The sequence below is a fragment of the Lotus japonicus genome, chromosome 2 (assembly GCF_012489685.1).
Source record: "Lotus japonicus ecotype B-129 chromosome 2, LjGifu_v1.2".
NCBI lineage: Eukaryota > Viridiplantae > Streptophyta > Magnoliopsida > Fabales > Fabaceae > Lotus > Lotus japonicus.
The window spans coordinates 68,397,324-68,422,579 of NC_080042.1; the positions used below are offsets into that span (position 1 = coordinate 68,397,324).

Below are 25,256 nucleotides of genomic sequence, written 5' to 3' on the forward strand. Positions count from 1 at the left end.
GCTTGACTTTTTGTGTTTAATGTTTGACTTTTTTCATTTAAAATATAAATTATAATTGATTCTAATTAATGTTTGACTATTATTTGTATGAATTAGAGTCCAATCAATGCTGTCGAATTTGAGCTAACTCGAATGAAAAAAAAAATTCCCTTATGTTTAGTCATCATATTCAAATTATCCATAAAAAGTCATTACAATGAAAAAAAATATTCTACTAAAAAGTCAATGAAATATTATTTTCACCTTTTCTCATCATTAACCCTAATTCCAACTCAACTATAAATACTCCCTTAAGTTGCCCCTCTCCTCCATCATTCCAATAGTTTTATAACCATTTAATAAGTTGAATGTTTTTTCAATTGCAGATGATGATTATCAGATCATGGTTTGGAACTATATGCACATGTGAAGTCGATTTTTGATTTTTCATTGTTTATAATTTTCAAATCGATTTTTTTATCTCCCTGTAATGTTCACTCATAATGTATTGATTTTAGGAAAAAAAAATTCATGTGATATATCATGTGCGTTGAATGTGTCTAGGAATATGAAAGGTAATTTTTTTCGTATATCATATGCGTTTAATGTATCAGGTGGACGATGATGGACTCAAATTTACAAATAATTTTAAATTATGAGTACCAAGTCTACAGAAATCCCCAGATCACAGAGTTCTACTACGGCCCAGATTCCAGAGTACCAAATTATCAGCAAATTCACAAACATCACGTCTTAATTTTCTGATTTGATTTCCTAATGCACAAACATCAGCAATTTCCTATTATTAAATTTGTAGTATAAACTTCTGATTTGATTGTGTCTAATTAATTTTCAAATCTCAATATTTAAGTTAATATTTGACTAATATATAAATATTTTTTTATTCAAATGTGTATATTTGGTATCAGAATATAATTACTTAATGGTTTAAATCTGCAAGATTTTCCTCCATTTAAATGTTATATTCGAATTTTTATAAAAATAACCTTTTGACCAAACTTATTTAATGATTATTTCAAAAATTGAAGTTAGTCAAATATCAGCAAAATTAATGTTAGTCAAAATTAATGCTATATTCTAGGTTAATTAATTTTATTCAAATACTATATCTCTTACGTTTTCTTTTTTAATTTTAATGATTAGTGCACTTATTTAATGATATCTGAATTAACCTATTTAATGATTATTTCAAAAATTAAAGTTAGGTAAATATCAAAAAAATTAATTGTTGAATTAATTTCCCTTTATAATAAAAACAGTTTTTAGTACACTTATTTAGTAATTCTTAAATGCATTAATTTTTACTCAATGGTTTAGTAAAATTATTTTTGCTTTCGAAAAAATTGATCAATGAAGACAAATTTGATCAATGAAGACAAATTTTAAAAATAAATAAATGAGAACATGTACCAAATTATGAGAAAATATTAATTGCGATAAATAGACTTTTAAAAAATAGTGAGATATTCAGTTTAGGAATTTATGCTGTTTTTTATGGTATTATTTTTCACCACAACCTAACATAAATTTTGAAAACCATAATAATAGTAAATAATTTCGATGAGATATTATCAAGCTTAATTTCATGCTTTTAATGTGCAAAATATTTAATAGGATAACAAAGGTTTTTGCATACGATTAATATGCTTTCAAATGAAATTGTTTAATGAAATCAATTATGATTAAGCTTCAAATTTGGCATAATCAAACAATCTATGCACATATTAATTATGATTTGTTTTCTTAAATAATAACTAACGTTTTTATCCCGTGCGTTGCACGGCGATATTTGATCTCATTATTTAGGCACATATTAATAAATTAAGATATGAAAAAATGAACATTCAACCAAACAAAATCACAATGAGTGTCACACACACACACACATATATATATATAATAGTGTTTTCAATTTCAATTTATCATTCCATTACTTATATTTACTCTTACTTTAAAAAAAAAATACTTAAGTAATATGAAAAATCATTTTGATAATCACACAAAATTTCACAAGTTGTGTGACACTCATTGTGATTTTTTTTTGTTGAATGCTCATTTTTTTTTCATATCTTAATTTATTAATACGTGCCTAAATAATGAGATCATGTTCACCGTGCAACGCACGGGGTAAAAACGCTAGTATTGAGTAAGTTGATTTTTTTTAACAATTTTTTTTCATACACTCTATTTTGACATCAAACTTTTTATTTAAATGTTTAGAGAGTTTAACTATATACTTTTTTTTTTTGACAGTGAGTTTAACTATATACTTTAATACTATATTATCATACCCGGCATATAAATCAAAACGTAAAAGTAAGGATTAAAGTAAATAACGGAATCTGGTAAAGAAAAAGAGTGAGATTAATCTATTTATTTTATGGTGAAAAGTGGGGTTAAATATATTTTAATGTTTGAAATTTTTTTGTTGTTTTAATTTTTAGTTCCTATATTTAAAAAATAATGTGTTTTTAGGCCGACACCCTCCTGCTACTAATTAAAAAAAAGTGTTTCAAAATTTTTACTATGATTTTTAAATTTAAAGAAAATGAATTATATCTGAATAGAGAATAATAGTAAAAAAAAAATTAGAGATAAAAATCTATTTAGTTTTAAGAAAACTAATTGTGTTGTCTTAATCTTGTAAAGGCTTCACTATAGGAGTTTGAATTTTTCTTTTCATATTAGTATATTACCAATAAAAAGTTCAGTTTATTTAAAGTGACCTTTACGTTCAAAAAAAAAGTGACCTTTAGACTAACTTTGGTTAATATAGTGAAACATTTTGTCTTTTAAACAAATAGTTGATGTTCGATTTCTAACTCTTATAGAAAGAATTTTTTAGCCGTTAGAACTTAGAACCAATGTTTAGTTGTTTTACCACATGATGATTCAGTTATAACACACATGTAAGCAAACAGTTAACACCTAACAACTAAACAAACGAGGATGACTATAAGTATAGCGGTAGTTCTCACTATGTATAGCAGATAGACTCATTTTGATCTCATATCTAGTGGCATTTCTCAATGAAGGTGCTGGCCATTTCCTTCAACATTTTTATTTTTCTATTATTTTATAAAAGTTGTTTAAAAATAAAATAAGCTTTATATAGAAAGCTACATTCTTCAAATGTCAAATAAAACCATATGGATATCCATTTAGTATCCAAAGCCAAATCAACAAAATAATTTTCTTAATTAAACATCTGGTGTAGAGTATCCAATGCATCATTAAGTTGTAAAACTCCCATGTTTTATAGGCCCATTTGGTGGGCATGATAAACTGACATGATAGGATATCAGTAATCATATTCTGTTGTAACACGTTGTTTGTTGCGCTAGCAGGATAGAATAATACTCTTGTCCCTTATCCTATCATGTGTAAAAGTTATCATGAGGGGGGACTTAGGATAAAAATTATCCTGACATGATAGGATATTAGTTAATGAATATTATGAATTCAAATGAAAATTTGATACATTTTTCATTATTTCTATCATATACTATTAATATCATGTCCACTTCAAACGCAGGATAAGATAAAAGTCTACCTGCTCTTATCATATTATGTCTTTATCCAATCATTTATCATATTTTGCTCTTATCATATCTTGACCACCAAACGAGCCCTTAAAGTCTTTAAAAGCTCTATTGGATTGACAAGTTCTTCAAATTTTCTCTTCTCTTTTTCAAAGCTCCTTGTGTTTTTTTTTTTGGTTTACTAAAATATTCAAACCACGTGTAACGTTTTTTCCCCATGAGCCCAACATTAATTAATCATGCATGCATGTTGGCCTACCAAATCAAGTAATCTTCACAGGAGGCTGAGTCATTAATTTCCCACCTATATAAAAGAGAATATGATTATTTAGAATTCTCTGTCCTCAATTATCTCAAAACAATCCATTTGATAATATCATATCGTTGTTTAATTAATTAGAAGGAGCTGAAATGGTACGGGAATTGAAGGATATGGCATGTGGTTAGGATATGAAGATGAAGATAAGGAGATTGATTGATGAGTTGTACACAAGTCATGATGGTTGGTGTTTGGATATGGGCAATCACACTCCTGACACGTGTTTATAATATGTTGTTTTTGATGTCTGTGTCAAGTTAGGCCTCCTAGAATATAATCTTCAATTGAAAAATTAAGAAAATAAATAAATAATATGCATTTGCAAAGTCTTAGACTTTTCAACCACTATTGGATTATGACCCTATTTTAATCCATTCCTTCAATCACTGGATTGTATGGTACGTTCTTTCCCTCATCAGTTGTGATACCGTTGACCAGCCCCTTGTTCTTTTTCCTCCAACAAGTGTAGCAGTCATGAACTATACAACTCAAATCAATTTACTTCTAGAACATAGATTGACACAATTTTCTAGTTGGGCTTAGACTAGTTTGAAGTTTTTACAGGATGAACGTTTACTAGCCCAACTCTTATCGGATTGCGGGCCGAAGAAATCACTCCTTGTGTTCAATTTTTTATAAAATATATTAACTAAACTTTTTTATTGAAATAAATTTACTCCTGTTATAAGTTTTTTTTTTTGAACAGACTCCTGTTATAAGTTAATAAAGTAATATATGCTAGAAATAAATATAAGCAAAGTGATGCCAATACTAACTTTGACACTCTTTCTGACATTTTCTTTTATCTCTCTTTATTCCATCTCTTTTCTAGTTGAGAAGAGAAAAACATATAAAGGGGGTGTGGGGATAGAATTATTCTTCATTAATTACTTTTTTTTTTTTGCAAAAGGAAATAATTCCAGGAAGTAATTAAAAAACGCAAGCCCTATCCTCAAGGCAAAAAGGTTTGATTTAAAAAACACAACAAAAACAAACCTTTTCTCTCTTCATAGGAGGATGCTATTATGCACTTATAACAACGGATTCTAACCTTGGAGTTGGCCTTGTTGAGAGTTGATGCATGCACTTACCATATAAGCTATGTTCCTTCACTTTTCAAACTAGTTAAATTACTTTTAGCACTGCAAGTTGAGTTTCGCTCAAGGATCTATGTAACTATGATCCATAAGGAGAGTACAAACAAGAAAGAACTATTACACAAATCAGTTTCAGGAAACTGTAATGTAGTCAACAAGCTTAGGACTGATACTGGTATACTATATAGCATTACTGACAAGAGAAATTTCCCTGATAAGAGCTATGACTGTCAAGTACAAATTTTACAAACTACATCATAAGAATTATCTGGGGAAATTTATAGGAGGTTCCAAGCTACCTACCAAAATCTCGAGATCTAGATCTTTATCTTCAAACTTCTTTATAAAAGGATGATCCTGAAAGTACAATGAGAAAAGGTGCATCAGCAATAAGAAATTTTAACAAAATAAGAGACAAAAATTTGAGCATTAGGTTACTAACCAGAAGCTCCAAGGATGTCAATCTATCCTGAGGATCCTTTTGGATGCTGTAATTAAACCAAGAAATGAACTTAGATACAAAACACAATAGAATATGTAGAGAATTTACAATGGTTTTAGTACTATTGGATCACATATAACTAACAAATCGGTCATACAGTAATTACAGCAGAAGGGAAACAACTGTAATGCCCCAGAATTTCAATTATAGTATTGATAATTCTATGCATTTTAAATTAATGATATCAGTTAATTGGCTAAATTATACAAGAGATAATTAATTTAATAATACATTACATATTAACCATTAGAAAGAAAAATATAAGAAGATGGACATTTTAACTATACTAAGAAAGTATTTCATTCGTACAAGGGATAACTCAAAACACTTCATCCTCATCCTGTGGGCATTCTGAACGCAGAAGAAATCAAATGAGACCAAATTGGTGTTGGTAAATCCAAACGAAAACAAAGGAGGGAGAGCAAAAATTGATTTGGGGTATTATCATTTAAGTGTTAGTATAATTTCATTTCGTTAGGAATCTGGATTTGTCACACAGAACTACATATTAAGTTTCTGAGTTTTTGCAGTTACATGGGCTTTCCTTGATCTCAGCTGAGTATTAGTGTCACTATTGTCAATGGAACTCTACTGGGTTTATGTGTGATGTCTTGAATCTTGATTATAAAATTTTGTAGGTTGTATTTGGAATCTTAACAATTCTTGGTTCAATTGGATAGAAAATTAGTGACTTTGGTTGGATTCTTTTGTGCTTATAGGGCCAGTGGTTCTGGAAAATAATGTGCTGGCTTTGAATTGGTATTGCAGTTCTCTAAAGTAATTTACACATGAATTAGAAGAAGAACATTTGGAGGTTTTGAAGGCTCTAGGTGTTCTTGACAGCCTGTGTTAAAAACTCATCTTAACCTATAGAATTCAGAATATGTTGAAACAAAACTTGTTTGAAACACAAGACATGTATATTCTGTATAAATTTCATAAATTTACAGTGAAGCATGTGTTCCCACTAAAATTTCGAAAACAGAGCTGAATAGGGTTGTTGCTGTCTCAGATTCATGCTGACAGCTTGTAAACAAAAATTATATTTTGAGCTAGAGACCTTGGATTTTTCATATACAAGCCTTTTCCATTTGAAAGCTCATGTACAAGCCTATAACAGGTAAGAATATCAGAAACTTAGGAGACTTGAAGTGATCCCAGTTCAGTTAGGAATTCAGACTAAATCCTGGCTTAGACACATATAGACAGCTTTGACCTAAAAATCTGTACCCTGAGTTGCAGAGCGTAATTAAAGGTGAAACTAGTTTCATTAGAAAGTTAGCATACTTGCCTATGATTGACCAAAAAAATTCAGAATTTATGACTCCTTGCAATGTTCTCAATCCTAGTTCAAAGTTGGTCCAATTTTGCTAGAATACTATTAGTATACATCTATTGCAAGGCTTTATTTGATTTCAGTTGGTCCAATTTATGACAGGGTCTAGCAACTATTTTGAGAAATCCTACTAGACATGATGATAAAACTTTAGGCTTAACTATGCCTTCAATTCTAGTTTTATTTGATTTGATTGTATATATATATTGTCGAACCATGACCTTTTGGTTTGTAATGTAAATGTAGTGCTCAGTTCTAGTTTTTAGATTATCTCACCATATGTACTTTATGCTTTGGGAATAATAAGCTTGTTATTGGGCAATATGGTTTCTCAATCCAACAACTTAAATCAGTTGGAAAAACTGTCTTGGAAAGCTAAAAGGAAATCAAACACACTCTTAGAATCTAATCACCACATTTCTCAGATAGATATAGCTAAAAGGACAACCAGGCAAGCAGTCAAAACACAAAAAAACAGCTTAGCTTGAAATGCATGAGTACCATAATCAGGCTGTAATGAAACAAAGTAAAAAAGAAATAAACTGTTACCAGGATGACACAAATGAACAGAACTCTGGGGAGAACTGATCAGATGGAGCAGAAGGTGGGGGGCTTTCCACAATTGCTGCCAAAAGTTCATAGAAACTAGGCCAGGCTTGCTGATCTTCAGATTGTATATAAGGAAACCGTCCTATGGCACACTCAAGTACTACCATACCCAAACTCCAGATGTCACTGCTATAATCATAAGTACTCCCACTGATTCTTTCCGGCTAAACAATGAAATCCACAAACCAATACATTAATTATCATAACATTATTTATACGTCTGTTCATGGAAGGGAGGAAAGAGGAAAAGGGCATAAATTTGATAGGGCTTGGGAGATACCAAGCAGATTCTGGTAATATGGGATAAGCTTAAAGAAGAAAAGTTACATACCGACATGTAATTGTAAGTTCCGACGAATGTATCTCTTTGGCCCATTGAGGTTGCCAGCATAGCACTCACACCAAAATCAGTGATCTTCACCTCCCCTTTGTGATTGACTAATAGATTGGAAGGTTTAATGTCCCTATGTATGACATGCCTTTCATTATGCAAGTAAACAAGGCCTTGTAATACCTGGAATATGGACATGAATAATTAGCATTTTAGAAGTATATAAAATCTGTCACTTTCAACAAGAAACAGTATGCTCCAGCATACCTGCTTACAAACTACAGCAAGATATGGTTCCAGAATTGTTTTAACTTGTCTGATTATATCTGCTAGAGAACCCCGGTCCATGTATTCTAATACAAGAGATATAACACCATTCTGATAGAATGAATGGTAGCAAACTACAATATGTGGACACTGTGATGCTTGGTTTATTTTCAGTTCCTGAACAATCTGTTTTCGAATTTCCTCTTGTATATTCATCTGAATGGCCTGCAATAATAGAAGATTTTTTTCTATCATATATAAAAGTCAAACCTTCAAAAGTCAAAACTGATCAAAATACTTTGTTTCAAAAGGCAAAATTTAACAACACCGAAAGATCACAATGGTAAACTGTTTCATGATCTAACGTGTTAAAACAATTAATATTGGAAGAAGATGATCATCAGCATTGATCCTCAGAGCACATAAGCAACCACATGCTTGCACAAATATTCTAGCTCACATTTCCTAAGCCCTTTACAAGAGATTTACCCAATTCCTACACCATGTAATCCTATATATATAAATAAATCGATTTAGTTATAGAAAATCGTCCATGTTCACATATCCTAAGACATTGACAAGTGACAACTAGTAGTTTAAAGCAATTAGCAAACCAATATTGTGCTTCCTTTTGCATGGCTTCTGGTTATATACAATCATGAGTAAAAAGGATAATTATACGGGCAAATCTATTTATAAGAATCAATTGAAAATAAGTATGCATGACAACCTTCAAAGCAAACAATTTTCCAACCCACTTGTGACGAACAAGTTGCACTACACCACCACTGCCCTTTCCAATCACTTTGATGGTTTCAAGGTCATCCAGTGAGAAGTCAAATTCAAGCTCCTTAGCATCTGAAGGCTGTTCAAAGAGGCAAATTGCAAGTCTTTCATATTACAAACTTGAAACCAAAAACAAGTGGAATCAATGAATGGTTCATGCAGAATGATGGCAATAAAGTGCACAAACTGTAAACATAATCATCACTGAACATCATTATTGAATGAAGGTATGCAAATTCTAAATTCTACCAAAAAAAATTGAAACAGTATACATGCAATAGAAACAACAACTAGGGTTGTGAAGTAAAAGAGTGTTACCCTTGATTCCTTTTCTTCAGAGATGAGACGCAACCCTTTCTGATTCAACAGAAGATCTCCATCATGGAATGTGCCACTTGCAGTCCTGATGACAAATTTAATAATCAAAATCAATTTCATAAAAATTGGGGGCAAAAAACACTTTTTTTGTTGGAAATCAATAATTGAAGCAAAGGAAAGTAAAAACTGAACCTTTATGGGTGAATTGAAATGATGAAGCAAAGAAAACGAAATGGGTTGGTACAGAGAAGATGAAAATGGGAAAACTTACAGGAATGAAGTGATGGGGGTTTCCTGAGCAGGAACGGCGAGCTTGAGTGGTTTCAATGGCGTCTTGGTCTTCATCTTGTTGGTAGTTTAGGGATTTCAGTGAGTGTTGTTGTGTTGTGTGGAGCTTGGGATTCACTGATTCAGGGTTGAAAGGGAAAGAGGAATTGAACAAGTGTTGGATATAAAAGGGAATAAAATAAATTCAAACCAAACAGGCCGCGAAAATAAATATTGGCAAATTGCACTTACACCCCTTTAATTTAGGTTAATGACACACACGCCCCTGAAGATTGATGTCTTGGTTTCGGTTGGGTCCATCTTGTTCTTGTTCTTTCCCATCACCATGCCCTTGCAAGTTGCACCTGGCTTTGATAAGGGAACAGTGTGGGCCACCTGGCCTTCCCTAATGCCTTTTGTTTTGTGAGTCCCCGCGACACTATGGAAAAAAACATATAAAAATGTAAAATTTTCTAATAAATGTCTACAATATTATATAATTTTTTATTTATTTAGGAATTGTCATCCGTTTGAGAAATAGTCGAATGTCGTTTATAATAGTACTATGTGTATATTAGAATTCAAACTTGTGCTTTAAGCATGGGTTTAGCTTCACTAAGAACATTTTCAATAAAAGGTTCTTAGTTCTTATCTTTGAGTTAGGAATTAAGAATTGAGTTCTTAACCACTAGAGGAGATGACGTAGAATTCTTAGTTCTATGTTCTTATATAAGAAGTTTTACGTTTTAGGTTCTTAGCATAAAAAATTAATTTGTTCTCTCATTCATTTAATTGAAGTATTGAATTAACATTTAAATTTAAATCAAAATTATATGGAAATAAAAAATTAATATAATAGTATTGTGAGACCAGATGAATAGTGTTAAGAACTAAGAACTCACGGTTGTAGAAAAATCTGCAAAGAGTTGCTGCTTAAGCACATGTGGCAGTACAGACCCACATGAATAGTGCTACGAACTAAGAATTAAAAACTAGCATTGGAGATGTTCTAAGTTAATTTCACATAAGTGTTTTAAAACTCGGCTCGGTTATCAACTCGGTTGGGGTACCGAGTCACTGGTCGGACCAATGGGTCACTGATTCGATTGCTTGACTCGGTGTGTATTAAAAAATCATAAAAAATGTCCAATGCAATATATATTCATATATAATTAATAAAACGCGTCTCCAATCAATAACATGGTGATGGTGCAGTGGTTAGGTTTCCTCCGTATTTCCTCTATGGCTTGTGTTTGAACCCTCCCCATTCTCAAACATAATATCACGTTTTTTTCTACTACATACAAAATATTTCCAATTGGATATTTTTTTTTGTCAATGGTAAAATGATTTGACATTAAACCATTGACCACATATGGCCCAACGTCAACAAATTAAAAGAAAATTAAAAAACATGAAAAGGGGGACTCGCATTGACCAAAAAAAAAAAGAAAAGAAAAGGGTGACTCGCCGGTTCAATCAAAAAATCGACCGAGTCAACAGTTTGATCATTAAACCGGTCGGTTCGAAACGGTTCCAACCGAGTGGCATACACAACCGATCTGAAGTGAGGTTCGGACCGGTCAGGCCACCGAGTTCAGATCCAACCGGTCGGACCGGCCGGTCCGAGCCGAGTCTTAAAACACCACCAAAGTGTAATGAATAGTGTAAGGATAACATTAATAGATTTTCTCTATGTAATTTTCCCTAATCCAATAATATAAGCCATGGAGAATAGTGATTAGAGACTCATATACCAAGGGTGTACGGTAGTGGGATACAGAACAAACATGCTAAATCCTGGAACCGAGATGAATGTATAAACTCCATTTGAGAAATGAATTTGAGGTCCGGTACTTTTATGCTGACAACGGTCTGAAGACACTCTTCACTGTGTTGAGTTACCCTGCTCTATTCCACTTCTGCATTGGGGTCACAGTCAATGCCTGCAAAGTGCAGACAAAACAAGAAACTGCAACTAATAATATTAATAACAAATACATCCTGTCCACTCCAATCAACAGAGACTCAAAAAGTAGCTTCACCCTCTCTGAGCACCATTGAACCATTCCAAGGAACAAAGCAATGGCAAGAGAGTTTAGCTTCATCTTTGCTGCATCACTTCTGCTTATGATTCTGGGTTTGTGCTCTTTTCTTCCTTTCTTTTTACATTATTATACTCATGTTTATCTCAGTCTTGTTACAGCTCAGTTGTGTTCATGTTTGTGTGTAAATAAATACACTTGTTTTCTGTATTTTGATTCATAGATTTTGTGTGATGGGGGTGTGATTTCTTACCTTACTTGTATAAGACCACCGTTTTCTCAGAGCTATTTTCTCCCTCTCTTTTGGTGACTCTGATGTAGGTTGCTGTACAACAATGTCCTTTGTTTCCAAGGGCTAGATTGTGAGCCTTCAACTGGCTTACCTATCACATGGTCCTCAAACTACGTTTTACTTCTATTTAGGCATTCCCTCCCTGGGTTCTTAACAGTAAAAATGATATGAGCTTGCTTGGAAGTTGTTTATGAGAAAGGAATGCTTTTTAATTTTAGTTAGATAGGTTGAAGTCCAACTTTTTGAAGCACAATAATATCAATCATGGAGTTTCATTTTACTAATGGCTTGCATAGCTCACATTTGGGTAAAAAGAGAATATCATTGGTTATTTGTTACATATAAAAATTGCTTTTTGTTCCTAGAAGTATCATTTTACTAATGGCTTGCTTTTAAGATAGAGGTTTCCACACTAGTAAAGCTGGAATTTTCTTTCTTTCTTTCTCTCTCTCTCTCAAGTCTTATCTAACAGATCCATTGAGTTCTTTGCAATTGTTAATTGATTTTTGTGAAATTTTGACAGATTGTTGCAATGGTAGTTTTGTTGGAATTTGCTATGGAAGGAATGCTGATAACCTTCCTACACCTGATAAGGCGGTCCAACTGATTCAACTTCAGAAAATAAAATATGTTAGGATCTATGATTCTAACATACAGGTTCTGAAGGCTTTTGCAAACACTGGAGTTGAGCTCATGATTGGGATTCCAAATCTAGATTTGCTTCCGTTTGCCCAGTTCCAATCAAATGCAGACACTTGGCTGAGAAACAGCGTCCTCCCTTACTACCCAGCCACTAAGATCACATACATAACTGTTGGTGCAGAAGTCACAGAAAGCACCAGCAACATTTCAGCATTGGTAGTGCCTGCTATGAACAATGTCCTTGCAGCCCTCAAGAAAGCTGGACTTCATAAAAAGATTAAAATTTCCACCACCCATTCCCTTGGGGTTCTGTCTCGATCGTTCCCGCCTTCTGCCGGTGCTTTCAGTGGCAAACATGCTCACTTCCTGAAGCCATTGCTAGAATTTCTTGCTGAGAACCAGTCACCTTTTATGGTTGATATATATCCTTACTATGCTTACCGAGACTCTTCGAACAAAGTGTCCTTGGACTATGCCCTTTTTGAATCTTCCTCTGAAGTTGTTGATCCAAACACTGGTTTGCTGTATATGAACATGTTTGATGCCCAGATTGATGCTATTTATTTTGCACTGGTGAGTCTGAATTTCAGGACAATTAAGGTCATGGTCACTGAAACTGGTTGGCCTTCAAAAGGATCGCCGAAGGAGACAGCTGCTACTCCTGATAATGCACAAACATACAACACTAATCTGATACGGCATACTATTAACGACACCGGCACGCCTGCGAGGCCCGGAGAAGAGTTGGATGTCTACATTTTCTCATTGTTCAACGAAAATAGGAAGCCTGGTTTGGAATCTGAGAGGAACTGGGGATTATTCAATCCAGATCAGACAAGTGTGTATAGCCTAGATTTCAGCGGAAAAGCTGATGTTGATGTGAATGTGACTACAGATGGAAATGTAACCGGATCAAATGGAACAACATGGTGCATCGCTTCGAGTAACGCCTCACAGATTGACTTGCAGAATGCCGTAGATTGGGCTTGTGGTGCTGGCAATGTGGACTGTACTGCTATCCAGCCTAGCCAGCCTTGTTTTGAGCCAGATAACCTTGTCTCACATGCATCATACGCTTTTAATACCTATTATCAGCAAAATGGGGCTTCAGATGTGGCTTGTGGTTTTGGAGGGACTGGTGAAATAGTCGATAAGGATCCGAGTATGTTCATTGCTTCCCATCATCAATTTTGCTTTTCTGTTTTCTGTCGGTTTTTGTCATGTACAAATTTGCTTGGCAACTTTTGCATACTTATTGTTATCTCCAACTCTGCAAATATTTTGGAGAAGGGTTGTACTTGTTTGACATTATAGTCCATAATATTAGATCCTTTGCTAGCTCTGTTTTCAAAAATCTATTCTAATATGTAAATTGAAAACCATGTGAGTAGAGCTATAGAGAAAGTCATTAGAGTTTGCACTAGAATGTGTATGTTATGTGTACAATCTGTTTTGAAAAAAGCTAGTCTACTATGAAAACCATGTGACTAGAACTGTAGAATTAAGTAATTAGAGTTGAAGGATTTGTTTTGTATGTGTACAAAGTACCACAATGACTGCACAGATAGTAAGTTGCTGGATATTATTGTCTCTCATACTTGCTGATATCATTGCTGTTTGTTTAATCATCCGTGTTGCTGAGAGTTATTGATTAAATTGGTTGTCATTCTGGCTTTGTTCTGTGCACCCAAGTATTTCTTGAGACTAGTTTAGCTACTGATTAACTACTTGTTTTTAATTCTGCAGCCTATGACAACTGCATCTACATGAGAACTGGGTATGTTCACTCCTTTTGATGTTGTTTTGTCTGTTATTAGACGTCCTAAAATTATTATATTGTATGGTATTTATTATCAAGATTCAAGACTAGCATGACATTTGTGTTTGTTCTTCCATTGTTTATGCAGAAATAACAAAACCATGGCTAGTAATACAACAGCGATATCTTCACTTCCACCCTCCTCGCTTCCATCCTCCTCATCCCAGGAAAAAGTTCACACATCGATCTCTCATGTTCTTGTTTTAACCTTTCTCCTATTGTTGATTCTGGAACGAGCCAGACATGCTTGATTGATGACTAAAAGAAAAAAGGCTAGCTTTTTATTGTAGAAAACGTAGTATGATTGATGATTTTACCATGTATCATGTGTGTATGCTGCTTTTGGCTTGATGGGGGGAGTAGTGATTTGAGAATTGAGATGCTTTGTGACTATGCATCAGCAAAATGCAAAATTGTATGAAAAAATTTAACTGCTGTAGAGATTGATTGGAACAATATTGCCCCCAGTTTTGTAATCGAGTGACAGGCCAAAACAGCTAGTCTAGATAACCGACTTTTCTGTGATTTATTTACGTCCAGTTTAGTAGTTTAATGTAGGGTCAGAATCCAATTATTCAATTATGTTAAGAAATGAGCTAATTTGCTGAACATATTGCCCTTATATTATAGGGTTATGTGGACGGTAAAGCAAATATTGGATATCATATAGAATTGAACTCATACTTCAGTAATGAATAGAGAAATATCACATCGTTGATATATTATTATACATCAAATAGGTGAGAGGTACTGAAGTTCCATCAACTTGATTTTTTGATTTTTTGCGTATATGATAAAAGGTAACACCTACAAAATCAATTCTGAAACATAGAATGACCACAACTTAGCTTTGATGATCAAACCACCAGTTAGAACTTAGAACGATGGAAGCTTTGTTTTGACCGATGACTTATCATATAGTTGATGCATGCTATTGGTCGACTATGGTGGCTTTGGCTATATGGTCATTGGGGCCGACTAAAACCTTGAGATAATTCCTCAATAATTTACTAATTTAGCATCGATTCTTTTAAATTCATTTAAACTACATATTAATCCAATTAATCAGACAAGTTTACACACCAATATCAATTTTCGAGACGCTATGTCACAAAGGATGTCACAAAGGAGAAGAACACTATATGGCTTTCGCCATAATTTTCTTTGTTCAAGCTTATCTTTAAAATCTTTTTTTTTTGCTACATCAGAAAATTAGCTTGTCTTTAAAATCTGAATCAAGGTCCACAAATATTATTATACCCTATATATTGTAATTACCAGGTTTGCATTCAGTTCACTTGGATAGGTTTGGAAGTTAACCATGATACTAGCCCTAGGATGGAACTATGATCATAACAGGGCTTCCTAAGACAGATACGTCAAAAACTGTTGAGTGCTGGCGACCTGGTAGACAATTGCAAGTAGAAAATAGAGAGGCTACAACTTGGTATTATCAAGAAGGCTTTCTGCCAGATAAAAGAAAATAAGCAAAGTTTTTTTTTTGGTTTGTTTTTAATTTATACCAATCATTGTACCATACCATTAAAACCACTGTGATGTATACAGGTACCTGCTAAAGAAAGCACAACAAATGCTAGTCATAACTTCTCAAGCACCAAACACTTCTTTCCTGTAAGCAGATCCCATGACTTTTAATACCCCATAATATTATTACATCACGGTCAAGCATTGTCTTGGCAAGCCAATGCAAAGCCTTGTATAGGAGCCAATAAAATAAACATGATAACAAGAAATACCATACAATTAAAGACCCTGATCAATGAGATAATCACCAAGCCTTTCAACTATCATGTTGCACTGACCCGGAGTCATAGGTTCATCATAAATGCCAATGATCAAGGCTTGATTGGTCTTCTTGACAGTAACACCACCAGGACCCTGAATAACATGGAAAAAAACTCAGATTATGGCAATAAGGGTCAAAACAACATGAACGCAATATCCGCACAAGATATCGAGCAAGAAATGAACCAATATATGTTCATGTTCCATAGTTGAATCCAGAATTTGAAAGGCTTACTAAGGTTTGAGATAAGCTTAATGTCTGACAATCATTACATCAAGCATCTACAAAGCATTTACTTGTTGAAGAAACACCTAGAACTGTGTAATGATCATCTGGCATTAAGTGTATCTTGATTTCAAAGCCTAGATTTGTCTTTCAAATTTTGGATTCAGTTCTGAAACACGAACACACATCAGTTTCACTTCTTGCTTGGTATCTTGGTGAAGATATCATGTGATCAAACACCTAGAACGAATCAGGGATCAAGATTCTCTCATGTGAAAACTTCATATGACACTGTCATGCGAAAATATTGAGTCTAACTCCCTCTTGGCAAAATTTCACATGACAATCGATGCAAGGATCCTAATCTGACCTAAACAGTTAATATGCAACTATGCGAGCAACCATTGTCAAATAAGTTAAGTGATACAATCACTAGGCTAAAATTCATTTTAGTCCCTAATAGATATAAACTTAACATTTATAAACCTATATTTAAAATGGTTGTCATGTGTGATAGCATGTTCGGATTCGCTTCTTATAACTCACTCCTATTAACATTAGAGCCAGCAAATTGAGAATTCATCATTCACAAATTTATCTTTCAATACAAAATTGAAGCTAAGATTAGAAGTTAGAAGCAGTTGTTGTTGTTACCTTCTTCCCTCGAATGACAGCTCCAGGCTCACCTTGAATCACCATATATTTTGTGCCACCAAGATACAATCCAGTTGGAGCAAGTGATCCAGGCTCCGCAAAATCATTCATAATCCCAGTTATTTCCTCAGGCTTGAACTAAATCAACAAAAATGAAATCAGATCCGTTAGATCACCGATGTTGCCTGCACACAACAAAATGCTTGCTCATTCAATAATTACCTGAGGGAAATTGGCGCTCTGTGCCCAAACGCTGCCGTCTTGGCCGAGGATAGCGGCGGAGCTGAGATGATTACCTTCGATTTCGCAGAGAAGGTGATCATCGACGTAGGTTTGCCACGACATCTTCTTCCTTTCTTTATTTTTCTCGCTTGGGAGTTTGATTTTCCGGGAAAATTTGCTGGGAAAATTTCTGAGTGTTGCTCTGTTGTGTTGTGTTCAGCAGAAGTAGCGTTGAAACCACGTAGTTAAGTCCACCTTGCATCTATGTTAAATTACGTGAATATCCTTACATTTACCCCAATTTCGCTGTTTCGTCCCCGAAATATTCGCTGTCCTTTTCAAGCAAAAAGTTTCATTTTCTTCTTTGACATTCACGTCACTTTTTTGTCTTTTTTTTTTACTTTCAAATTTAAATACCGAAATTATAGAGTAATTAATATATTTTCCGCGTCTAAAGACACAAATGCGAATATTACTGACTGAAAACAAATTGGAAGGGGTCAAAATTTATACGGTTAAATCATGTCATAAAATTTTAACAAACTCAAATCTTGTACGAGCAAGTGTACTTTCTAATTGGTTTTTTTTTGTCAACGTTTGTATAGTTTATTTTTTCAAAGCGGTAAATTGATTGATAGATCAAAATCAAATCACACTTACTATCATTAACAAGAATTAAACCCCAACAAAGCAATACATCAATGCAACACTAGATTTTTTTCGGTATTAACGAGATATCCTCACAACCGATTAATTTGTAGCTACATTGTCAGTGCACTAAGCAGAAGAAGGTTGATCAATGAGGTTTTTTTTTTTTTTTTGCAAGAGTTTGGAGATAATTCAACTTATTTAACGTCCTGCATCTTCCTAGATCAGAATAAGGCTTCCCTTGCTTAGGAAGAAAATTGACATTAGGGTTATTTGGCAAATAGCAATGACAACTTTGCGGTTGTTCGTGGAAGGTTCGATGATCGTGAGACTGGTGCGAGAATTGTGAGGGAGTGGTGAATACAACAGTGGCAGCAACAATCGGTGATAATTGATTCCAAAGAACTAGCCAAAAAAAATATGGGTCAGCATACAACCGTTGGAACCTTAAACTAAAAACTATGAAACTAGAGGAAATTAAACTTAAATTATATTGCTCTAGTACCAACTTGAAAGAAATATTCTAATTGATTAGTTACTACTCTACGACTAAATTTTTTAGTCGTTGATATAAAATTTCAATTGATAATCCCGTGGATAATCAATTTACTACTTAAAAAAAATTCCACCCTATAACTTCCCTTTACTCTCTTTAGTATTTACAACATATGTCAACAAACATTATGATATGTTGTTCAGGAAACTAAATGGAGCAAGGGCGGAGCTAGGGCTACCTAGCTAGGGAATATCTTTTTTTTTTTCCTTCTATTGGAGCGAGTAAAACGAGATCTCAAACTCAACTTCTTCCTCTCTTCTTTTAGGTTGTTTTCCCCTTCATAATCTTAAACATACCCAAAAATTTGAACAAGCGTAAAATCGGTCCAACTCACCTGGGTAACTTGATTTCCGGACTCGATTTACTCAAAATTAACCATGGTCGACTCGGCCCAAGTTAAGTTCATATCCAACTCACCCGGGTAACCTAATTTTCGGACTCGATTTACCCAAAATTAACCATGGTCGACTCGGCCCAAGTTAAGTTCATATCGACTTTGGTTGGTTGGGCCATAATGATCCTAAAACGAATTGAAGCCAACCTTTTGCTCAGTCCTTTTCCACGCCACACCCCGAGGGAGATGGAAACAAAAGAAAGAAGTGATGTGATAAAAAAAAGAGTTCCCCTAATATGCATCACTTTTAGAGTGGTGTAATTTTACACCACTTACTTTGACCAATTATAGCAGGTCAACACATTATTTTTTTTTAAAAAAAGTATCATTAAAAATTTGTTATATATTAATTTGTTTAAAAAAGATATGTTGACCTATTATAGCAGGTTAAAAAAAATTGGTGTAAAATTACACCATTCTAAAAGTGGTGCATATTATTAGGGGCCACCTAAAAAAAAAAAGGAGAAAAATATGAGGAGAAATTTTGGGCAAAGAGGATGAAAGAGATAGTGGACTAAATTTATCAAAACCCATGTAGAAAACATATGTTTCCAATTCAAGTTTGATGTATTCATCGCTTCAATATAATTTTCGGCGTTCAAAGATTAGAATACTCATTCCTTATTCCAACCTTAAGGGGAGTATTTCAAAACAAAAAAAAATAAAACCTTAAACAAGGGGATAGCACTCATAGTCATAACAGAGCACCAGGGTAGAAAACAACATCAGGGTACCGACATTTAATCATTCAAAAAGTCGATTGTTTAATTCCCACATGGTTATTGTCTACGAAAACTCCCAATTCAGGGTTGAAACTTATGCAGACCATAATAGAACAAAAAAAATCAAGGAGTATAGCAACCAGAAAAAAAACTTCAAATCTTGAAAATATAGGTCTACAGACCCTGATCGATGAGGTAATCTCCCAACCTCTCAACAATCATGTTGCACTGTCCAGGAGTAACAGGTTCATCATAGATGCCAAAAACTAGAGCTTGACCGGTTTTCTTTATGGTGATACCTCCAGATCCCTATCCAACAAACAGAGAAGTCATTTTTCATACAATAAACTCATCAAAGCCACTCATCTAGATTATTTGAAAACCATTTGATTCTTAGTTACAACAGACACTTGACTCATAACGTGAAGCCTTTCAAGGTATATCATCACAAAAATAAAACAGAAGGTGTTTTCAATATTTACTAAAATAAAACTGGTATTGGGTTGTCCAGCTGCATCTTCTTCTTCTCATATCATTTGTAAGAGAGGAGAAAAGCAATATGTGTATGAGAAAGATGCTATAACATGAATCACCCACAAATGCAACTGTTTAATGAATGAGTAGCAGATACAGGTTAAAAAAAGGTGTCATTCTTGGTGGTAAATAAGAATAGAATTTGAAAACTTTCTTTTTCCTCTAGAACAACTACAAAGATCATATAAGAGGGAAAGGCAAATTTTTCAATGGTGGCCTATCATCAATACCAGTGCAGCGGCTCACCATTCACACACAATAATTGTTTTCCCTCATAACATGTCATTGCTTTTTAAGGAAAAAGAGATAATTTAAATCCATAGACTTGCAGAGTGTTTAGTGACGGTAGTTAGTAACTTGGTATAATTGTTGACATAAACTTCCGAATTTTTGTTCACAAAATATTTTTGGAGTTTTGGAGGTGAGATAAAAGGAAAAGAGAATCATCAAATCTAATGATATCACATGAAAGTACAACAATTAACGAAATGAAATCGGACCACCATAATGTCAATGCCACCCAAAATTGCCCCAAGAAGAACTAAAGCTAGAAAACCAAATCAAATAAATAAAAACAACAATCACATAATTATGATCAGTGTGTTATATTCCAAATGCATTGGTTATTTTCGGAATGAGCAAGACAAGCTAAGTTACCTTCTTCCCACGGATAACAGCTCCTGGCTCTCCCTGGATTACCATGTATTTGGTACCCCCAAGGTGCAAGCCAGTAGGAGCAAGATGTCCAGGTTCGTCAAAATCTTTCATGATACCAGGGATCTCACCAGCCTTAAACTGAAAAGAAGCATATAGTGGATCAAACCTTCAAATTCCAACAGCACAAATGTCACATAAAAATAACACGAAACTCGCAATCAAGACAAGCATTTATGGTCAGTGTGTGAAAGTTACCAAGGGACAAGCAAGCAGGAGATAAAAAGTGAGTTAAAAAAAAATCATTATTCATAGTGATCTGGAGATGCAGTGCGCATTTAAATTCCGTTAAACTCAATGTGGATCTCACATTGGAGCCAACGTGTCAAAATTCTGCTTCTCCCATCCACGTGACATTAAACTCAATGTGGCAAATTCAGGCTTCTCCTGACCACATTGAATTTTGACACGTCGGCTCCAACGTGTCAAAATTCTGCTTCTCCCATCCACGTCACATTGAGTTCGATGTGGTGGCTTCTCCGTTGGTGCATCGAGATACCTAAAATCAGGTAGGCATTCGCTCTAGCGCCAAATCGACAAGCATAAACTAACAGCTTCAAGTCAATTGTTTACTTCATATCATGAACTCAATTCTACTAAAAATCATTAAAAGAAATGGTAAAAATAGATCCTAAACATAACAAATGCTAACAAGAGAAAAATTGAAAATATTTATTAACATTTTTCAGTAATTTTCTTCTCGATTCATTCAGTAACAGCACTTGTTAACAACATGCAAATCCTAATTGTAAGCATGATAATTCTCGAAGATTCACCCGAAATGACCAAACACGACAATAGCATAGCCACAGAAAAATAGGAAATCAATCAATCGATTCAATCAAACGAAACATTCATTCAATGATTCAAATTCTCAGAAGCATGAGCACAGATCCAGCACTGCGATGAAGAGATCGGAGATTATATATACCTGAGGGAAGTTGGCACTCTGAGCCCAGATGGAACCGTCGTGGCCGACGATGGCGGCGGAGGAGAGGAAATGCCCTGTGGCATCTATGTCGCACATCAAGTGGTCATCGACGTAAGTTTGCCACGACATTTTTCGTTCGTTCTTGTTGGTTTTCTTCTCTGTTTCACACTCTCTCTGTTTCTCTCGCTTGATGCTTGTTTGTGGTTTTGTTTTTTTGGTTTCGTTTTTTGTGGGCTTGGAAATGTTGTTTTTAAATACTCATCCAGAATGGCTTATTTTCCAATTTTCTATTGTGACCATCCCTTTTGCTTTCCATTCAATTCCTGCCATTCCTTCATTTTAGGACCCAATTCCTCTCCTCTTTTAGATTGGATTGCATACACCCCATGTCCACACTTTCCTATATCATGTGGTTTTATATAATAAATAAAAAGTTTGGGTGGATTCGACTCCGGTCATCATCACAGGTCATGACATATCTTCAGAATCATATATCACTTGTAAAGGTACTTACAGATTGCTCACATATACAACTCGTGTACCGACAACAAGCTGAACCAACATGTGTTAGTCACATATGATACATAATAATATAGTTTTCCAAACATTAACTATTATACATATCATGGTGCCAGATTTGCTTGGAGTCAGGTATCTATTTTTCTCTTGCTCTATTGACAAATCTTTGATGCATACACCCCAAATATTTTACCTATTGTAGAAAATCTAGTCTTGTTTTTCAACTTGATGTTTTACTAGCTATTCCTTCGCAAAGCAATAATAGTCAAGAGAACTATAATTATGTTGTTGCGCATCTAGTTTCCTCGTTGTTACAATTTTCTCGTTATCGTTGAAATTACGGTTGAATTGTCGTTTGATCTTAATCTGATAGCTCATATTCACACTGACAATTATATATACTTAAAATTAACTACTCCAAATTTGAATTGTCTTGAAATCTAATGACTTAAATTCAAAATGACAATTATATACTTGAAATTGTTCTATTTAAATGAGTCATCCGATTTTAATCGAGCGACTATGAAATCATGAATGTAGTGACTTTAAAGAACTTCGAATGAGAGAAACTCAAATCAAATGATTGTCATAAGGGGATTAGGAATCTATATTTGTATATAAACATGAAAGCACTTTGAACATATTAGAACTCGATCAAGTTTGTCTAAAAAAAAATCTTTTGTTTTTGTCTTTTAAAGATTTTTGGAATAAATACTCAGAGAGTTACCAAAGGATACTTATATCATATAAGAATAAATTTTAAGGAGCATTACATAGTGCAAATACATAAATAAATTAAGAACAAAAACATACTCACTGAAGCAAACAAGTTGATACATCCAGGTTAAAACAAGATGAAAAACCCTAAACTCACACCAACCTAAACTTGTAGAATGTCTCTGACAGCCCCAATTATTAGCAGGCTTGGGCCTTTTATTAGCTTGACATCTCTCCGTCGAAAGTACTGTTGATCCGTTGAGCCCATTTCATTGCAATTCTAAATTATAGTATAGGCTAATTAAATTTAAAAATAAAAAAAATGTAGAAACGGGATAAAATGTCATGCCAGAATTATAGTGCCAATGAGCATGATTAGTAGAAATAATGTATGATGATTCTTTTAAGATAAGTAACTGTAATAGAGGAACACCGGATAATGTTTATTGCCGAAACAACAATGATATATACACATCTCCTTTTTTATACACTTCATTTCCACATATTTTTATTTTTATCTCTCTTATCATCTATCACATCACATCTTATACTTTATCTCTCTTATTTTTTCTTTTCTTTTTATCTCTCTTCATCCACCTCTTTCCACCTCACTTTGAGGTGTTAACAAATAATTATTCATTGCCGAAAATGATATTGATAAATAAGTAATGATGCGACTAATTAAGATTAATTTTTATTTTTCTTTGGCTTAAAAATAATATTTGTGCAGATAAGGATAAGAATTATCAACGAGAAAAACCATACATGAGATGAGATCATCTTTAGAGACCCCCTGAGCAAGTCGATCATGATCTGCAATAACTAAGCTCATTATCTATGGCGTGTTTTAAAAGGTCCTGGATAACGATTGCTAACTAATTAATCATCGTTATATGGTTGGTGTTTCTGCATGCAAATGGATTTAGTCCCATACTTGATGTTAAATGGCCATTGATTAAAGGAATTAATTACTAATATCAAGCAAAAATGCAAAATAGAGCAAAACCATTGGGGCTCCACAGGGAGGTGGTGTTGAAGTGATGCATGGACCACACACCACACTGAAATGATCATTATATCATTCATCAATATTGTTGACCAAAGACCAAATTACAACCCAAATGCTCTGTCTGCCCACCAACAATTCTCCTTCATGCTTGATGCTGGTGATGGCCATGGAGAATGTCCCATATATGGAAGTACGGCTCATCACGTTGCCCATTGCCAACCTGCAGGACTCACAATCGAGGACAAGTATTTTTGCATGTCACATGAACTTTTTATATTTGTGTTGAGCTAAAAACCATTTTATATTTTCAAGTTTTGACATATATAATCTCACATGTAATATTAAAAAAAAAGCTTAAATATGTTTTTAATCAATTTTAGATTAATATAATATAATATAATTTTAATCCCTGAAAAAATTATTCATTTTTAGTTCCTATAAAATAAAAAATCATGTGATTTTAGTCTCTGAAACTACGAGAAAAGCGCTAAATAGAGTCAGCAGAAGCGGATGGTAACAAGGTGAAAGCCGACACTATAGTTGATTTAGAGTATGAGTCTAACATTATGTTTTAGCATGGATTTATCCGACTTTAAGCGTACGCAACTCACTTAGTACAAATTCGTAATATTTAGCATTTAGTTGATTATATGATATAATTTTGTCAAACTACACTAGTTTTTTTTTGTTGGTAAATGGCGTTAAAAGAAAACAAAACTAAGGTCTCAAATGAGGAACACTAAGACTATCCGCCAACAACAGAGGAGCAATCCTAGATGGAGGCGCAGAGAAATACACGACCTACACCGAATGCAGATCACCACCAAGCTTAGCCATGAAGTTTGCCGGAACATTCCCCTCCCAAAGAGTATGCAGCATGTCAACACACCAAGACCTAGTTTGGTTAGCTATATCACCAAACTAAAATTAGTATATCTATGTTATTATTTATCTATAAGAACATCTATAAAATAAAAATACTTGTCTCTGATGAAAATACTAGAAATCGATCCCATATATAATCATTGTACTTAACTACTTATTATATGTTTGAAATTTAAAAAAAATCAAATTAAATTACACTCACCTTTTAATTAAATATTGATCCTTTAAAATGCTTGTCGTTATATGAAACAAAGCTGCCAAATAGCAAATACATAATATATCGTATATTAAAGTTCCTATGTCATGAAATATATACTTTACTTGTTTTTTTTCCTCTTATTTTTTATACAAAAATAGATGAAATCACTAGCACTATCATGATGGGACATACAAGAGAGATTGCTTTCCAACGCTTAAGAGCTGGATTTAGATAACCCATACCATTATACCAACTTGGAGGATAAGTTTGTGCTATTGGACAATCAAGTGTTGAGTAGTCTCTGGATATCCGATCCTCTTCATATAGAAAGTTGTTCACGAAAAATTA

The 25,256-nt window shown here is 33.9% G+C and overlaps 4 protein-coding genes across 4 annotated transcripts; 1 reads left to right on the forward strand and 3 right to left on the reverse strand.

Annotated features, from left to right (window-relative positions):
* Positions 1 to 5,015: 5,015 nt before the first annotated feature.
* Positions 5,016 to 9,549, reverse strand: LOC130739053 (mitogen-activated protein kinase kinase 6). The gene is made up of 8 exons (XM_057591272.1): positions 9,379 to 9,549; positions 9,108 to 9,192; positions 8,734 to 8,868; positions 8,004 to 8,228; positions 7,737 to 7,919; positions 7,346 to 7,569; positions 5,401 to 5,446; positions 5,016 to 5,315 (listed from the first exon to the last, which is right to left on the reverse strand). The coding sequence occupies exons 1-8, from the start codon at positions 9,450 to 9,452 to the stop codon at positions 5,223 to 5,225; spliced, it is 1,065 nt and encodes a 354-aa protein (XP_057447255.1). The 5' UTR covers positions 9,453 to 9,549; the 3' UTR covers positions 5,016 to 5,222.
* A 1,683-nt stretch (positions 9,550 to 11,232) lies between these two features.
* LOC130739054 (glucan endo-1,3-beta-glucosidase 13-like) lies at positions 11,233 to 14,701 on the forward strand. Its single transcript, XM_057591273.1, has 4 exons — positions 11,233 to 11,514; positions 12,235 to 13,515; positions 14,100 to 14,130; positions 14,261 to 14,701. The coding sequence occupies exons 1-4, from the start codon at positions 11,460 to 11,462 to the stop codon at positions 14,421 to 14,423; spliced, it is 1,530 nt and encodes a 509-aa protein (XP_057447256.1). The 5' UTR covers positions 11,233 to 11,459; the 3' UTR covers positions 14,424 to 14,701.
* Positions 14,702 to 15,751: 1,050 nt separating this feature from the next.
* Positions 15,752 to 17,311, reverse strand: LOC130739056 (profilin-1). The gene is made up of 3 exons (XM_057591275.1): positions 17,081 to 17,311; positions 16,859 to 16,996; positions 15,752 to 16,071 (listed from the first exon to the last, which is right to left on the reverse strand). Exons 1-3 carry the CDS (start codon positions 17,201 to 17,203, stop codon positions 15,937 to 15,939), a joined length of 396 nt encoding a protein of 131 aa, XP_057447258.1. The 5' UTR covers positions 17,204 to 17,311; the 3' UTR covers positions 15,752 to 15,936.
* Positions 17,312 to 19,391: 2,080 nt separating this feature from the next.
* LOC130739055 (profilin-6) lies at positions 19,392 to 21,834 on the reverse strand. Its single transcript, XM_057591274.1, has 3 exons — positions 21,580 to 21,834; positions 20,592 to 20,729; positions 19,392 to 19,709 (listed from the first exon to the last, which is right to left on the reverse strand). The coding sequence occupies exons 1-3, from the start codon at positions 21,706 to 21,708 to the stop codon at positions 19,575 to 19,577; spliced, it is 402 nt and encodes a 133-aa protein (XP_057447257.1). The 5' UTR covers positions 21,709 to 21,834; the 3' UTR covers positions 19,392 to 19,574.
* Positions 21,835 to 25,256: the final 3,422 nt, after the last annotated feature.

Coding starts and splice junctions, on each gene's coding strand:
- LOC130739056 (XM_057591275.1), bottom strand. CDS start 17,203: ATGTCGTGGCAAACCTACGTCGATGATCACCTTCTCTGCGAAATCGAA. Junction 16,997..17,080: donor AGAGCGCCAATTTCCCTCAG/GTAATTATTGAA, acceptor TTGTTGATTTAG/TTCAAGCCTGAGGAAATAAC. Junction 16,072..16,858: donor CTGTCATTCGAGGGAAGAAG/GTAACAACAACA, acceptor CATGTTATTCAG/GGTCCTGGTGGTGTTACTGT.
- LOC130739053 (XM_057591272.1), bottom strand. CDS start 9,452: ATGAAGACCAAGACGCCATTGAAACCACTCAAGCTCGCCGTTCCTGCT. Junction 7,570..7,736: donor GAACTTACAATTACATGTCG/GTATGTAACTTT, acceptor TTCATTGTTTAG/CCGGAAAGAATCAGTGGGAG. Junction 5,316..5,400: donor TGACATCCTTGGAGCTTCTG/GTTAGTAACCTA, acceptor TTGTACTTTCAG/GATCATCCTTTTATAAAGAA.
- LOC130739054 (XM_057591273.1), top strand. CDS start 11,460: ATGGCAAGAGAGTTTAGCTTCATCTTTGCTGCATCACTTCTGCTTATG. Junction 13,516..14,099: donor AATAGTCGATAAGGATCCGA/GTATGTTCATTG, acceptor TTAATTCTGCAG/CCTATGACAACTGCATCTAC. Junction 14,131..14,260: donor TGCATCTACATGAGAACTGG/GTATGTTCACTC, acceptor TTGTTTATGCAG/AAATAACAAAACCATGGCTA.
- LOC130739055 (XM_057591274.1), bottom strand. CDS start 21,708: ATGTCGTGGCAAACTTACGTCGATGACCACTTGATGTGCGACATAGAT. Junction 20,730..21,579: donor AGAGTGCCAACTTCCCTCAG/GTATATATAATC, acceptor GCTTCTTTTCAG/TTTAAGGCTGGTGAGATCCC. Junction 19,710..20,591: donor CTGTTATCCGTGGGAAGAAG/GTAACTTAGCTT, acceptor TTTGTTGGATAG/GGATCTGGAGGTATCACCAT.